The sequence below is a fragment of the Leopardus geoffroyi genome, chromosome B3 (assembly GCF_018350155.1).
Source record: "Leopardus geoffroyi isolate Oge1 chromosome B3, O.geoffroyi_Oge1_pat1.0, whole genome shotgun sequence".
Taxonomy (NCBI): Eukaryota; Metazoa; Chordata; class Mammalia; order Carnivora; family Felidae; genus Leopardus; species Leopardus geoffroyi.
Genome location: NC_059337.1, coordinates 132,931,894 through 132,947,250, shown reverse-complemented (window position 1 = coordinate 132,947,250; position 15,357 = coordinate 132,931,894). Strand labels below are relative to the sequence as shown.

The 15,357-nt window shown below is 48.0% G+C and overlaps 1 protein-coding gene across 11 annotated transcripts in view; it reads left to right on the top strand.

Moving 5' to 3' along the window:
- The window catches only part of FOXN3 (forkhead box N3), a 402,841-nt gene that overhangs the window by 277,069 nt on the left and 110,415 nt on the right, over nucleotides 1-15,357 (top strand). For all 11 annotated transcript variants that reach the window (XM_045451831.1, XM_045451833.1, XM_045451836.1 and 8 more), the window contains one exon: nucleotides 7,037-7,101. In XM_045451831.1, the coding sequence (XP_045307787.1) occupies nucleotides 7,037-7,101 (65 nt within the window). The remainder of the gene's footprint in view (nucleotides 1-7,036; nucleotides 7,102-15,357) is intronic.

Below are 15,357 nucleotides of genomic sequence, written 5' to 3'. Positions count from 1 at the left end.
AATGGGAGGAGAAAAGAGAGAGGGCTAACATTCTTGGAATGCCCATAATTATGGGGTCCAGGCTGGACAGAGCTCACGGGACATAGAGTAAGGAGAGTGGGATGAGGAGAACCAGGCCAGAAGGGTGTTTGAGGTTAAAAATTGGAAAGGATTTTAAAGGGATAATGTCTAAGTAATTAAATAGGTAATGTCAAAAGTCATAGAGTTTATGTAATCAGGAGAATAAAGGCAAGCTTCTCTTGTGAGCGCGTGGAGGAGAGGAGGGAGGCTGTCATGCCATCAAGGGCCCCTTTGCTCGATGTGAGAGGAGTGTGGCCAGTCCTTGGAGACAGCGATGTGCTGGGGTCAAGGCTGGGCACGCATGCCAGCTTGGGGGCTTTGTTAGCGCATGGCAGAGCTATGAGAGCTGAGGAGAGAGTCTGGATACTAGTTGAAGTTTGATGATGGGTGCGATAAGAAGTTACTAGCCCTCAGAAGGGGGAGGCGAGTGGAGACAAAGGGTCCAAGGGGTAGTAGAGGGAGGACAGGTTCCAGAGGAAAAGAGGCCAGTAGGATGCCACTTTGCAAGGGAGAAGGTACAGACACAGGTAGAAATAACGGAGCCTGAGTGAGCTTATGCAAAATGGCTTTGGTTTTAGAAAAGAGGAGGTGACATTGCCTGATGGAGGTGTGGAGAGGGAGGTCTGGGATTTGGCAAGTGGGAGGAGATTGGGGCCAGCCTAGCTGGGTTGCTGACCACCAAGCCAGTGGTCCTCACCTGGAGGCAGTTTGATATCCCAGTGGTGGCAGTATCCGGAGATAACCATAGTTGTTACAACAGGGGAAGGGTTGCTACTGGTATCTACTGGGTCGAGACCGGGAAGGCTGCCGAAGATCCCAAAATGCACAGGACAAGCCCCCATGACAAAGAGCTCTCCCGCCCCAGGTGTCAGAGCAAAGTGAAGAAACCCTGGGGAGGTCCACAGCGGTTCTCCCTCCCTGGGGAGGTTCTCAGACGTGTCCAAGGAGGGAAGCCTTCAACTTCACAGTGTGCTGGGTGGACCGTTTTGAAACATTGACCATCGCTCTTACTCCAGGCCCCTCTGTCCGATTCTCATGGCTGTTTCAACCCCCAGCACATCCAGGGCCTTGGCTGTGATGGGCACCCAAGAACTCTTTGCGACACGATCCAGTTGGAGGCAGGATGCGTCTCTAGTTTTCACACTTGGCTAAGGTAACAAAGCGACTGCGTTTCTTCCCATGGTCCATATTTTGCCCTCAGGGTGATCTTGCCGTGCTCTCCGTTGTAGCTTTTGTGGTCACGGATCGTTTTTGTCTAAGTGCTTCAGAAATGCCTTCCCGAAAATTGGCCAGTGCTGGTCTGTGTCCGCCTGACCCGGGAAGGTCACTGTGGCGGCCGCACTTGCCAGTTTGGGTCTGCGCAGGTTTCGGTGCGGAGTTCTCTCTTTTTATTTCAGCTTGCTTTATTTAGAGTAGGTGGCATCTCCGAAGCTGCTTCTCACAACCTATTGAGTTTTAGAAACTGTTGGTGGCTACTTGGGGCTGAGGAACATTTGCAATGAGCTAAGCATCCAGAAAGGAAAGAGGAAGATGAAGGTGTGGCTGCCTCATCTGTTCCAGGAATGAAGAGCCAAACTGGGAAAGTGCGCGAGACGGAGGGGAAGTGGTGGCACCGAGCACGTCACTTCAGTTCTCCGATCCTAATCGTGGGTCGTCAGGATCACCGCCGGGATTCTTGCGGCGTACTGAGCATCCGTTGTTGCGTTTCATTCCCCGACACTACGTGCTGTCATTGCCTCCAGGTCGCGGGCACGGAGTTGAGACTTGGCCAAGTTGAAAGGCGTTCAGGCTCTGTTTTGCACAGACTCCTGAGTCCAGATCTTGTGCTGTCCCCACCACACCGTGGACGGAACCAGGCAGCCACTGAGATCCCTTTGAACGCCCTCATGCCCTGTTTTATCTGGAAGGTTACAAAAGTATCAAGAGTGTCCCCGAGAATTCTGAACGTTCGTCTATGCGCTTTAGTGGTGCCTCTCAAATTGTGAGCGATACTTTATGAATAAACTTGATCCCTTCTTACGTGTGTTTCTCTCCAGCCTGCTCTGGTTTCTTCATCCCGAACTTCAGTGACTGGCGTCTTTCACCCAAGGAGTTTGTGGTCGTATGTGTTACAGGTCACATTTGTTTTTCTGTTGTTTCCTGGTAATGAGCCTACAGTCAGAGTTAAAACACTAGACTTTCAAGTATGGGGTTGGAGGGGATGGGGGGGGATTTCCCCATTATTGCAAGTGCTTCCAGTGTTTGATTTCTGGGTAAACAGAGTCTGGTGGTAGACGTCACACGTCCAAAGGGATGGCCTTCACATTTTGACTCCGGTGCTAAGAATATGACTGGAGGCTGTTGAGTTGCCTCCAAGTATCGGGCAGGCTCTGGCCTCCGTAAATACTAGATCCGGACAGGCTGGTCTCACTATATCCGTTTCCTTGTCCTTAGTTTGGGTTTTCTGCTTTTTAGTGTGCTGTGGACCTTTCTAGCCGAGCTGCTACCTGTCCTCCACAGACACAGCACATAGGTTGGTCCTTCGCCGCCTAAAACCCTTTAGACTTTGAGTTCTTTCTTCTGGTGTCTATCTTGCAGTTCTTCCTTCACTCGTTGGCTCTCTCTCCGTCATTTTAGGTTTAAAAAGTTTAACTGTATTAATATGTATATAACATTAAATATTACCATCCTAACTGTTTTTTTTTTCAGTGCACAGTAGCGTTAAGTACATTGACGTTGTGTAACCAATCTCTAGAATTCTTTTCATTCAGCTTAGAGCACTGCAATTCTATGCCCATTAAATGATTCTTTTTTTGAAAAAAATTTTTGGATTTCGTGTATTTTTGATAGAACACAAGGCGGGGAGGAGAAGAGAGAGGGAGACAGAATCTGAAGCAGGCTCCAGGCTCTGAGCTGTCAGCACAGAGCCCGACGCGGGGCTTGAACTCACAAACCGTGAGATTGTGACCTAAGCTGAAGTTGGACGCTCAACCTACTGAGCCACCCAGGCGCCCAAGATACATTCATTCATTCATTCATTTGTTTAGAGACAGAGAGAGACGGAGCACAAGTGGGGGATGGGCAGAGAGAGGAGACACAGAATCTGAAGCAGGCTCCAGGCTCCGAGCTGTCAGCACAGAGCCCGACGCGGGGCTCGAACCCACAGACTATGAGATCATGACCCGAGTTGAAGCGGGTTGCCCAACCCGACTGAGCCACCCAGCCCCCCCCCCCCTTCTTCTCCCCTCGGCCCCTGGAAGCCTGCGTTCAGCTTTCTGTCTCTATGAATTTGACCACTGTAGTCTAGTACAGTATTTGTCCCTGTGTGTCTGGCTCGTTTCATTAGTATGATGTCCTTGAGGTTCACCTCAAGGTGTAGTATCCTATTGTGGTGGTGATGGTATCCTGTTCTCTCTTTTACGGACCAACAGTTCACATTTGGTAGCTGAGTTCTTAGAAAAAAGTACTCTTCTTCATTTGCTTTTCATTACCCTCACAGGAAGTCCAGACCAGTGTGTGGGTCTTGGTTAGTTACAGTTGTCTGGGTCTCACGGCGATGGAGGCTCACGAGAGGAGGGAAAACCCGTGCCAGATCGCATCATTATGCCAAGAGCCACCTTAGGGCTGTACAACCTGTTAACCCACTGTGTCCCCTGGGGAGTTCAAAGTAATGCAGCTTCGATTGTACAGCACTTCCTGAGGGCTGAGACTCAGCAGCCGCTGGGTCTGCTGTTCGAGATGGTATCATCCCTCCCTTGGGATTTTTGCTGGCTCAGCTCTGATCTTAATGACCATCCGGATCAATGTGCTCAAATGCCAGGTCACACGCTGCCTTTCTGGCAGACAAGGCCCTCTTCACCTGTTGGTCAGTTTCCTTTGTCGCAAGTGGGTTTGTCGTGTAGTGCTGAAGGTCATGGAATTTTGCTGGAGCGTTATTGAAATGAGACATTGGTGGACCCCGCGTTGTTGTGCCTGCTAATTACGAGCCCACGTGTCTGTCTTTCACATACGGTGAACCCGATTGCTTTTTCTAGCCTGGAATTTTGCCTTGAGATTGTTTTTGTTTGTACGTTTGTTTGTTTCAAGTTTTCATTTAAATTCCAGTCAACATATAGTTATATGTAATATTAGTTTCAGGGGTAGAATTTAGCGATTCGTCACTTACGTGTAAACCCCAGTGCTCGTCACGACAAGTGCCCTCCTTGAGACACATCACCCATCTAGCCCATCTCCAACCCACCTCCCTCCTTCAACCCTCAGGGTATTCTCTATAGTTAAAAGTCTCTTAGGGTTTGCCTCTCTCTCTCTCTTTCTCTCTCTCTGAGGGACCATCCAAAAGAAGCGTGTAGATTCTCTGGCTAGTGAGCTCCAACGCTTCGCAATTAACATGACAGGAACCAGCTTTACTTGAGCTAGAAAGAGACCATAGGTGAATTCATCACTGACAGTGGGAGCCAGGTAAGAGCAGGTGGGTGGGCCAGTCCCAAATCTCTCTCCACGTCTGGAGTGCTGATTACGTGGGCAGTGGTGCAAAACTACCAGAATAGTGATCAGTGACTTAGGTACGTTAAAAGGATGCTGTAGAAATTGCTGAGTAGATTTCTATCATACAGAGAATTTTCCTTATCTTAAACCACTGGATTTACACGACCTCGGTTCCCCACATTTACTCCATTCCTGGCGTCTAGTCAGTTTTCCGCCAAATCAAGGTCAGGATAAAGAGGAGATTTGGGTGGAAGTAAGCTGGATATTCAGGCTCCTGCGGTAATACTCAATTACTGAATGCTCTCAAAGCACCAGCTCCTCTATAATGAAGTCCTCAGTTTTTAAATATCTTTAGAAGTCAGGTGATTCAGGATCGGCAACAGCCAGCTTGCTGTTTCCTGCTTTCTTGTAAAAATAAGATGGTAAAATTCCAAGGAGCTGGCTGGAGTCGCTAAAAAATAATCTTGAGCGTTTTAATGCACATTATTTTTCATGCATCTTTGAGCCTTAAAGGCCTCCACAAAATAGGACAGGAATCAGACGAAAGAGAAATCAGCTTGCCATGATCCTGTAGCCCCGAGACCCCGCCAGATCTGGTGTCCTGTGTGTCAGCCTGGCCATCCAGAGGCCACAACAGCCAGAGCTTAGAGGGCTGCCGGAAAAGCCATAGGTTCGGTGCATTAATCTTGCTTCCTACTCTGAGTATAGTCAACCCCAAACAAAACAAAACCCTTACATCAGGGTTCGTAAGTGCGTGTTTTCCAGCACGTTTGACATTATTTTGATGTTTAACTGTGTTTTTATGTGCCGTAGCACTTTTCTGCCTCCCTCTCCGCTCCTCACCAATCACGTAACGCGTCCCTATACCTGCTGTGCTGTGACATCTCTGGTAATGAAATTTTGGTCAACAGAATGTGTCACTGGAGTTGCTCCTTGTTAACAGTATTGATTGCCATCCTGTTAGTACCAGAGACCCTGGCTGATTGGTAAAGTGTTCGTTACATAGCCCCTCAGATGTCTTACTATGTGTGCACATGTCCACTGAACTTAAAAATCTGTTACCAGACCAACTTCTCCCTTTTGTGCTGTGATCGACAGCACATTAACCAGTATCATGTGCCGCGGACTATTTTGGTGAAGGTAATTTATACTGCCTCCTGCGTTGGATGTAGTAACGTTTTTGACTAAGTGCTTTCTAACATTAATCTAAACCGATCCTTGATTTAGAATAACCTACTTCCCACTCTAAGGATATTTTACTAAGACTGGCTTGATTCTAAAGTTTCTCGCTGGGTGTCTTAAAACCGTGAAAACGCTCATCTATAAACGTAGTAAGTAAAGTGTCTTTGTATATACTGATCTTCCTTATTTTCTTGCCTCTCCTCTTACCAGACTGTGGGCGGTAGCACATCTACAAAATGTTTTATAGGCTACGGAGTGCAACACTGTAAGCCAAGAAATTGAAAACAGGATACGAAACGAGGCGATGGGGGAGGGAGGGAGGCCATCACAGCTCTTTCTGTAATGTTAAGGATTTGGTGAGGATAAAGGCGGAGGAAGGCAAGGTCGCATTTCTCACAGGCAGGTGTCACTAGGAAGTCATAGAAAACCCACTTGGTCCCGGCAGACACAGATCGAAGTTCTCTGCCACGTAAATTCATAAAATTAGGAATAAATTAGCAACCATTCTGAAGTTACAAGTTGTGACGTTAAACTGTGTGAATTTGCCATGTCGTTTACCCGCAAGTGATTTCATTTGCCCAAGAGGGAGAAGGGTCAGGACGGTAACTGGGATACCCACGCAGACAGGTTCTGCCCTGTGAAATACGAAGCCCATTCAACTGAAACCTCATGGGTTTTTTTTAATTTATTTTTTATTTATTTGATTTTATTTTTTTTTAAATGTCTGTTCATTTTTGGGAGAGTGCAAGGTGGGGGGAGGGGTCCGGAGAGGGGGGCAGAGGATCTGAAGTGGACTCTGCACTGACAGGCAGCCAGCAGCGAGCCCAGTGCCGGGCTCGAACTCGTGACCCGCGAGATCATGACCTGAGGTGAGGTCAGATGCTCAACTGAATGAGCCACCCGGGTGCTACCCAAACCTCACGGTTTTTAAGGATGCATTTCCATGGGGCGCCTGGGTGGCTCGGTCAGTTAAGCATCCGACTTTGGTTCAAGTCATGATCTCACAGTTCATGGGTTCGAGCCCTGTGTCGGGCTCTGTGTTGACAGCTTAGAGCCTGGAGCCTGCTTCGGATTCTGTGTTTCCCTCTCTCTCCCTGTCCAGTCTCAGCTCATGCTCTGTCTCTCTCTCAAAAAAAAAAAAAAAAAAAAAAAAAAAAAAAAAGGCAACGAATAAATGTTTTTAAAAAAAAATTAAAGATGTATTTCCAGAGGGTGAGGGTGTAAATAATGCATCAGTGGGAAAGCATGACTTCTAGGTGATACATTTGGAGAGGTGGTTGTTCCGAGTGTAAATGAGCCCATGCTCACACTGGCTTCTCTTGTGTTTCAGCACATCAGGTCCACCCATCTGGCCGGGCAGTACCTTCTTCAAGAGAAATGGAGCCCTTCTGCAAGGTAGGTGTCTAGGAGCGGCCCTCCCCACCCCCTCGCTCTACGCCCTTGCGCTGGGTAGCAGGCGGGAGAGCGCTGTCCTCTTAAGGAGCGGGCACTGTCTGAAGAAGTGTGACTGCTGTGCGTTGGGGCTCTTTGTCCCGTCTCTTTATTTCTTCCTGCTCACGTCTCCTGGTTGCTATGAATTGTTATTCCGAATCTGGGACTGGTTCTTTGGTTTGTCACCGCTGGTCATATTCCAGAAGCGTCCGGCTTGCTTTGGTGAAACTGGAATCACGTGGCAGTCAGGATATGACAGTAGCATAAACGGAGCTGGTTAAAGACAAAACGGAACAAAACAAAACAAAAACCCTGTTATGTGTTTTCAGTGCTTGGGTCAACGAGGAATGTTTGGGGGGTTCCGGCACTTTGGTTATTGTGGTGGTTCCACTCGTTCCTTGCTGTCCCCTAACATCCGCGTGTGCCTGGAAGGTTGGTTGCCTGTGGTTTGTTCCGAGGCTCGGAGGTGAGCCACCCCTCTCCTGTCCCGACGACTGTCCTTTGCAGGGGGACATCCTTCCTGTTGTCCAGCCCACCCTTCGCTGCTTTGCCGTCAGTCCTCCCCAGCGTGCTCAAAGAATTCCAACTGCCGTTCATCTCTACTTTTGCTATTAAGTTTCTTTTGAAACGGCCAAATAAAGTGGAAGAATAAATGGTTAAAAGTAGCCAGAAGAGGGGCGCCTGAGTGGCTTAGTCAGTTAAGCCTCCAGCTTCGGCTCAGGTCATGATCTCGCGGTTCCTGAGTTCGAGCCCCGCGTCGGGCTCTGTGCTGACAGCTCAGAGCCTGGAGGCTGCTTCAGATTCTGTGTCTGCCTCTTTCTCTGCCCCTCCCCTGCTTGTGCTCTGTCTGTCTGTCTCTCAAAAATAAATAAACATTCAAAAAAAGAATTAAAAGTAGCCATAAGATGCCTTCTGGATAATGCTGGGTTATCTCTGTTAGAGATGTCTGCTGTGCAAGTAAGCTGGAATCAGTTGGCTCCCAGGGCCCTCCCAGTTTCCTGTCCCCATTCACCTCGTCGGGCCGGGTAAGGGTCAGAGCGGCACGGCTGGCCAAAAGCAGATGAATCTGGTCATACCAAGAGCTTTAGAACTGGGCTGGGCTTGTACAGAATATTCCACACCTTTCCGTTGGTTTAGAGCTGGTTAGCCTCTTTTCCTTAAAAGTACATGCCGAGGGCTGGCCAGGCATGTGAAGGAGTAGAATATAATTGTGGCTGAGAAAAGGGACATTTGTCTTCAGGTTTCCAGAGTAGCTCAAAGAGATGCCATCACATTTGTGTTGTTGTTTTATAGGCCATGCAATTGCATACTGCTTTTTAATAGCCTGTGAAATCAGGAACTGAAGGATTTCCTTGCCTTTTTGCTTGGTACGGGCGAAATTGAGGTGGGAAGTTTTGACTAATCCTAATTTTAATGACTGTTATAGATACCTTTAATATGTAAGGAAAAAAGGGAACTCCCTCTACTCTCAAAGATTAATGCATAATTAAAAAAAATCTGTTCTCCCTTCAGATAGCAAAAATGGAAACCAATTATGATGAGCCTTTGGGAATTTTTTTCAAGTGAGTTTCAAAGTTAGGCGCATGTTTATTTTTCCTCCAGATCTACAACAATGATACGACTATCATTCGTGTTTGGATTATTTTCAGGAGAGGAATTTTACTTGGCGAGCACATTTTCTTGTAGGATTTTTACTCATTAAGTTTCATATTAAGATTCGCTCTTAGGGGCGCCTGGGTGGCGCAGTCGGTTAAGCGTCCGACTTGAGCCAGGTCACGATCTCGCGGTCCGGGAGTTCGAGCCCCGCGTCGGGCTCTGGGCTGATGGCTCAGAGCCTGGAGCCTGTTTCCGATTCTGTGTCTCCCTCTCTCTCTGCCCCTCCCCCGTTCATGCTGTGTCTCTCTCTGTCCCAAAAATAAATAAACGTTGAAAAAAAAATTAAAAAAGAAAAAAAAAATTCGCTCTTAGGATATTAGTTTTTGGTTGTTTCTGTTGGGCAGAGACATGAAGAAAAAATCAATGAGATTCTGAAGTTGAGTGATTTCACTATGAGATCCTATCTCATGGGTGTGGACATTTTTCCTCTTCCAGATAGGGTTTCAAATTCTAATTATTCTAAGTGTTGAGAATTACATTATTACAGATTTCAGATGCTTACTCAGTCCGCATCCAATTCCATGCAGCCCTCCTTTTTTGTTTTTGTTTTGTTTTTTTGTACATGTGAAAATCAGAAGACTCTTGGTTGGAGTTTGAGAGGGTAGGCAAGGATTTGTTAAGTTTTTCCTGCGATATTTCTTTGCTGTGTATTATATTTGCTCTATCTATATATGGAGTTCTGGAGACACTTTTATTGTTGCTAAGATTTTTCAAACTATGTGCATGTTCTCCCTAATTAATATTTTTGTAGTCCTTTGGTGGGGTATGGTTCATCAAGAAATCGCTCATGCCCATGAGTGAATGTTTTACAATAAAAATATGGGTATATAAACAACGGAGCTGCCCAGTCATGCCAGTGGAATGTTTAGTTTAAAATCAAGTAGAAGGAGCACCTGGGTGGCTCAGTTGGTTAAGCAGCCGGCTTTAGCTCAGGTCATGATCTCGCGGTTCCTGAGTTCGAGCCCCACATCGGGCTCTGTGCTGACAGGTCAGAGCCTGGAGCCTGCTTCAGATTCTGTGTCTCCCTCTCTCTCTGCTCCAACCCCGCTTGCACTCTGTCTCTCTCTCTCTGTCTCTCTCTCTCAAAAATAAGGAAACATTTAAAAATTTTTTTTCAAAAATCAAGTAGAAGAAAACATACCTGATTTATATACTCACTTTCTCACCTTTATACATTTTCAAAACATGCACACATTCCTTCTTTTCCCTCTGTAGCAAGCAGGAGGACATTTTTTTCTAGATAATTAGCCTAGCCCACCCCAGCCACAAGCAGAACTGTCTGACCCGGGCTACCCGGGGGTCAGGGAGAACCTACTGTGCCCAGTGGCCCTGGGGTGGAGGGTAAGAGAACTTGGGCATGGCCGAAGAAGCTGATGTGTCTCGTCATTTGCAGGAGGGGGGCTTATTTTTGTCAGGAGGGTGGGAGAGTAGGGGCTGTCAGTTCTTGGGAGAGTTGACACCTTGAACAAGACCTTGAAAAATAGTCTGTGTGTGTGGAAACAGAACAAAGGGCATTGCAAGAGGGGGCAGCAAGAGTCTGTAGGCAAGAGAGGGCATGGGGATGGGGATGTTATGTGGCAGGTGCGGACAATGAGTGATTCACGGGCCCTTTGGGATGATGACACCCCATGTTCTCAGCAGGATCTGCCTCAGAACGCCGTGCTGCCCAGAGAGGGTATGGTAGCAGTTAAATCCTGAAGTCCGCGGAACAATATGGCATCATGGTTCCAGTGGGGAACCCATGTACGTAGTCAGATAGTTGTTTGGTTTGTTAGCTGTCTGGCAGAAACATAGTAGTTATTATTTTTTTTTTCTAGCATAAAACCAATTGTAAGAATTCACTGGAAGGAAGCACTCAGGGTCCTACTAGAGTGTGGCCTCTGTGTTTGGTTCTTGCAGAGTCACTGGCGAGAGGGCCTGCTGAATCATCTAGCAGTTTTGAGGATAATGGGGGAAGATTTGGTTTGGATTACACCAGGCATGGGTACTTAACATAATTGGCCATTTCATCAATTCACAGTATTTATTTTAAATGCCATTTAGGCTGCTAGAGACAATTTTAGGATGTTAGCAGTTTCAGGGACCAGAGAGCACTTCAGTTCTTGTACAATGGAAACCTAGCTGTGTGCCAGAAGGGGACAAACCCTTTGTTTAAAGGGGACCCAGGGCAGGTCCAAACAGATGAGTGTGGCTTATTCGGAGCCCTGCAGGAGTGACCAGCTGACAGGTGTCTCCAACTGTCCCCTCCCCATGTCTGCGTGTCTCTGTTACGGTCTGTGTGTGTTTGAAATACATTTTTTTATTTTATTAGTTAATAACGTCTCATTTTTTTGTAATGAATAGAGTAAAGCGTTCTACTTTTTTTGTTCTTCTCCAAACTCCCTTGCGCCTCCCCCACCCACCCACACATACACATTCCATTCACCCATTAAACTTAAAATTGGGTTACTTTATTTAAACATCACCCTTGGATGGATTATTTTAATGAGTCAGTGATTCCTAGTTAAGGACATTCTTTACCCCTGGTCTAACGCTTCATCTGGTCCCTGGATGTTTCATCCCAGCACTACATACAGCATTGCCGTTCTCTTCTCTTCCTGCCTTCTTCTAAAAGTTCCTATGAGCCACGGTCATCTTGTCTTCCACTTCTGCCCTTTGGGTCTTTGTAGGGTCCGTAAGCAGTTTCGTTCAGAGACCAGCCTCGGCCTTCATAGCTCTGAGCTTGCTTACCATTCAGGACCACCTGCCTTTTATCTCTTCCTCTTCCACTGAGCAGGTGTTTCCAGGGCCCCGCCCACTCTGGCGTCACACCACACACCCCAGCCCTCCTGGCAGATCTGCCCGAACGTGGACATCTCGCCCCGGCCATGCCCGCTTGCAACCCCCCTGCCGGCCTTCCCAGCCCTCCCTCCGCCTTCCTTCTCTCCCTCACTCCAGGGTTGGGCCACTAATTATTATTAAATCTGTTTCCTTAGGATGCAGTGGAAGAATTAAAATAAATTCCATAACACGCATAACAGATTTTTATTTCCATTCACTTCTGACAACCCACGGGATGAGCTAATGAAATGGAACGAAGAGCTCCAGGGTGTTCTGAGTGCACGGAGCAGGTTGGTGCTGCTGTAGGCCCGAAGGCAGGTGGGGACAAAGGAAACCAGCTCTTTTGCTGTCAGATGCATGCTGTTCCCATGAGCGCACAGGTGTGCTCTCCCTTGGTCACACACGTCCCAGGTTGACTGTGACCATTGGATGACCTGCTCTGGGGAGTCCCGGGTTCCCAGGTTCCAGGTTGGCTTCAGGTGCCTCCTTTCCTGGGAGTTAATATCCTTGCACCTGCTCTCCACCGCCCTCACCTCCTGCTACAGGCTCTGCTATGCATTGTTGCTGCTACGGTGCACGCCATACCTCACTTTGATCGTCTTTCCTGCCGCGAAAGGCTCAAGAGCAAGGGCTCCGTGTATCAGAAACAAGTTCCAGTGGGCAGAGCACCAGGCTACAAGCAAGGGGTCCTGGTTGTGGTCCCAGGTCTGCCACCTGGTGAACTTTCGGGCCAGCCGCTGGGCATCCCTGTGTTTTCACGTTCTTCCTTGTGAATGAAGGAGTGGACCTCAGTGGTGGCTGCGGTTTCCTGTGGAGTACCAGCTGTGTCCCGTTCTAGCAACTGGTTTCCTAAACGTGGGTCAAAATGGATTTGAGGCTTAGCTGTAGCTCGGTGGAAAACAGAGTGGTGCTTTCAGCCAGCTGTGTCTGCAGGTGGGTCCAAGGAGAGGAGACAGCGTCGTGGCAGCCTGGCTGAAGATTCCAAACCTCGAACAGGACAGCTCCGGGAGGTCCCGTGGGATCTCAGGGAGGCAATAAGCATGGAAATGAGCCCTGTCTTGGCTTCTTGCGTGACTGGCCAAACCTCTCTGGTGGTGGTGGTGGGGGGGGGGTGATAACAATAGTGACGCTGGCGTCCTAGGGTTCTTGTGAGGATTCAAGACATTCACATTAGAAGGCATTTAGGACATGCTACATTCCCGGTCAGAGTTAGTTATTGGAACTTCCTGGGAAAATAGGAAACTAGGGCTGGAATCTCTGAATGTGATTGATTTCCCTGCGCTCTTTACCTTCCCTGCTAAAATTTCCCTTGTTCCTTTGCTGGGTTAGTGATTCTCAGAACAGGGCCAAAGACAGGGGATGCCCCAGATCCTGCTGGATTTATAGATAGATCTAAACTATTTGTTCATCCCTTTATCTCCGATTCCTTTCAAATAGGACTGCTTCCTTGCGAGGTCACCCAGTTCACACACACGGAGCTTTACCCCTTGCTCTATAATTGTGTGTACACGGCAGGTGCGTAGACAGCCACGTGCGAGAGCACGGATTTAGCATCGCGTCAACCCAGGGTTGAGTTCCTCCCTCCCTGGGCACCAGGTGTTTGACCTTGGGCCTCGGTTTTGCCAGATGTGTTCCCCAGAACCTTTGCGGAGGTTAGAGGACAATGTGAACCTGAAAACACAAGTCCAGACCAGGGCCTGCCTGGCCCCTCACAAACGCTCTGTCACGGCAGAGGTTTATAAACTTCTGTTTCATTCCCGGGGTTTCTGATCATTCCTCCTGGCACATATATTCAAGGTGAAAAGTTCCTATATACCTCAAAGGAGTGGACTCCTGATCTCTCCTTTGTGTGGCTTTCCATTCTCGCTGCCAGCCCCCGTTTCCTTCCCTGCGGAACGAGGATGGCTTTGCGGGATCCCATCTCCACACGGCCCCGGGTCTCCAGGCACTTCTGGTGCTTCTCGTTGCTTCTCTCCAGAAAGGCCTCGGATGGGATCTCAGGGCCTTTGGGCTTCGCCTTGACCCTCCCCCACTCATCTCTGCCACATTTGATTGCAGCCCCTGGGCTGTTTGACTTCTTTCATCTAATCTGCTCGGCAAGCTGACTCCTTTGTCCATTTTGCAAACCAGGGCATCCACCTAATGCATAAATCTCCTGACTCTTGTCCCCAGGCACGCCCGTTTTGGAAAAAATACAGTAATAACAGAAAGGGGGAGAGGAAAACCTGCCTACATTTCCCCCCAAGTCCTGAGCCTAATTGCCTTCTCTACTCTGTCAGCCTGCAGAGACCTTTGGGTTTTAGGAGGGGCCCCTTTCTCTTTGGCATCATTTGTCTTGTTCCGCGCTGAGTTATCTGTAAAGGTATTTATGTAATCACAGTAATAAAGTCAGGACGCTGTTTTTGCTCACAGGTGAATTTAAAGACTCGCTGGCCACCTCTTTAAAAGTCACGCATGTTCTGTGCGGTCACTGAGAACAGGCTCTTACGTTAGTGAAAAAATATAAGGAAATGCAGTTTCAAAAGAAGCCTCTGGTCAGTTCTGACGTCACCGTCTCCTGGGAATCCAGACTTGCCCCATCTGCACTTACTGCGACATTCCCAGTGTGTCCAGCCTGGCGTGGAATCTCAGAAAACATCCATAGCCTGGATGTTCCCTTCTGACTTGGACGTCAGCTGGTCTCTCTCCCACCGTCTAAGATTTTCACGGGAACCCAGTGTTGCACCCTGAGGAAATGGTACCCTGTGGACAGAAATAGGGAAGTCAGAAGGAGTTGCCAGTTTGACGGGGGACGTGGCATTGAGGGCTTCCTCTGGGACAGGCACCTGCCAAGCAGGGTCCGTGGGCTGGTCCTCCTGTTCCAGGGTGATGTCGCTAGGAGGGGACACAGGCTGGAATTAGGAGAAGGGAGGTCAAGGCTAGGAAGGGAATGTTGAAACGTGTGAATCCACAAATGGCCACTGCAATTATGGGCCCAGATGAGATTTTCACAGGAGTACAGAATGAACTCCTTTCCAACATGGACATGTTAGAAAACGTAGATTTATGATAGAAAGCAGTGGTAGTGAAGACAACAACAACGACAGCAGAGAAGCAGCTTAGTCGGAAACTGGGGAAAGTCAATGAAATGAAGGGCAAAGAGTTTCAGAAAGAGGGGACAGGCGGGAGCACCCGCAGACTCAGAGAAGCCAGTGACGCTGTCAGCTCTGATGGCTACAGAGGCACAGGGCCTTCAGCGCACGGCCATTAGGCTACTGTCGGTCCCTAGGGACCTGTGTGTTCAGGACATTTTTGCATAAATGGAATCATATAAAATGTGACCTTTTGTGTCTGGCCATACATGTTCTTTACATTATTCTTATATTAGCCGTATACATTAGGTATTCTTACTCCCATTTTGTAGATGGGAAAAATAAAGCCCCAACAAATGTCCTGCTCGAGGTCACAGAGCCAGGATCGCAAACCTGGACTCACACTAGCTCGTCTTTGGTTCGGGACGGGTTAAGTTGTTTTTGAAGTTTTTCACTTGAGATGCTGACCTGTTCTGCGTTGTGCTACAGACTGGGGCTGGGGACAATCCTGTTGTAATGGTCAAAAGCAGTTTATAATGACAAGACAGAAAGATGGAAATGAATCTTTCTGTTGTCTTTTATCATTCAAGGCATTGAGGTATTTCCTGTCTCTTTTGGTCCCCGCACAGGACTGTCGTAAACAGCTGACTTTAAGATCTTTTAAAGACTGTGG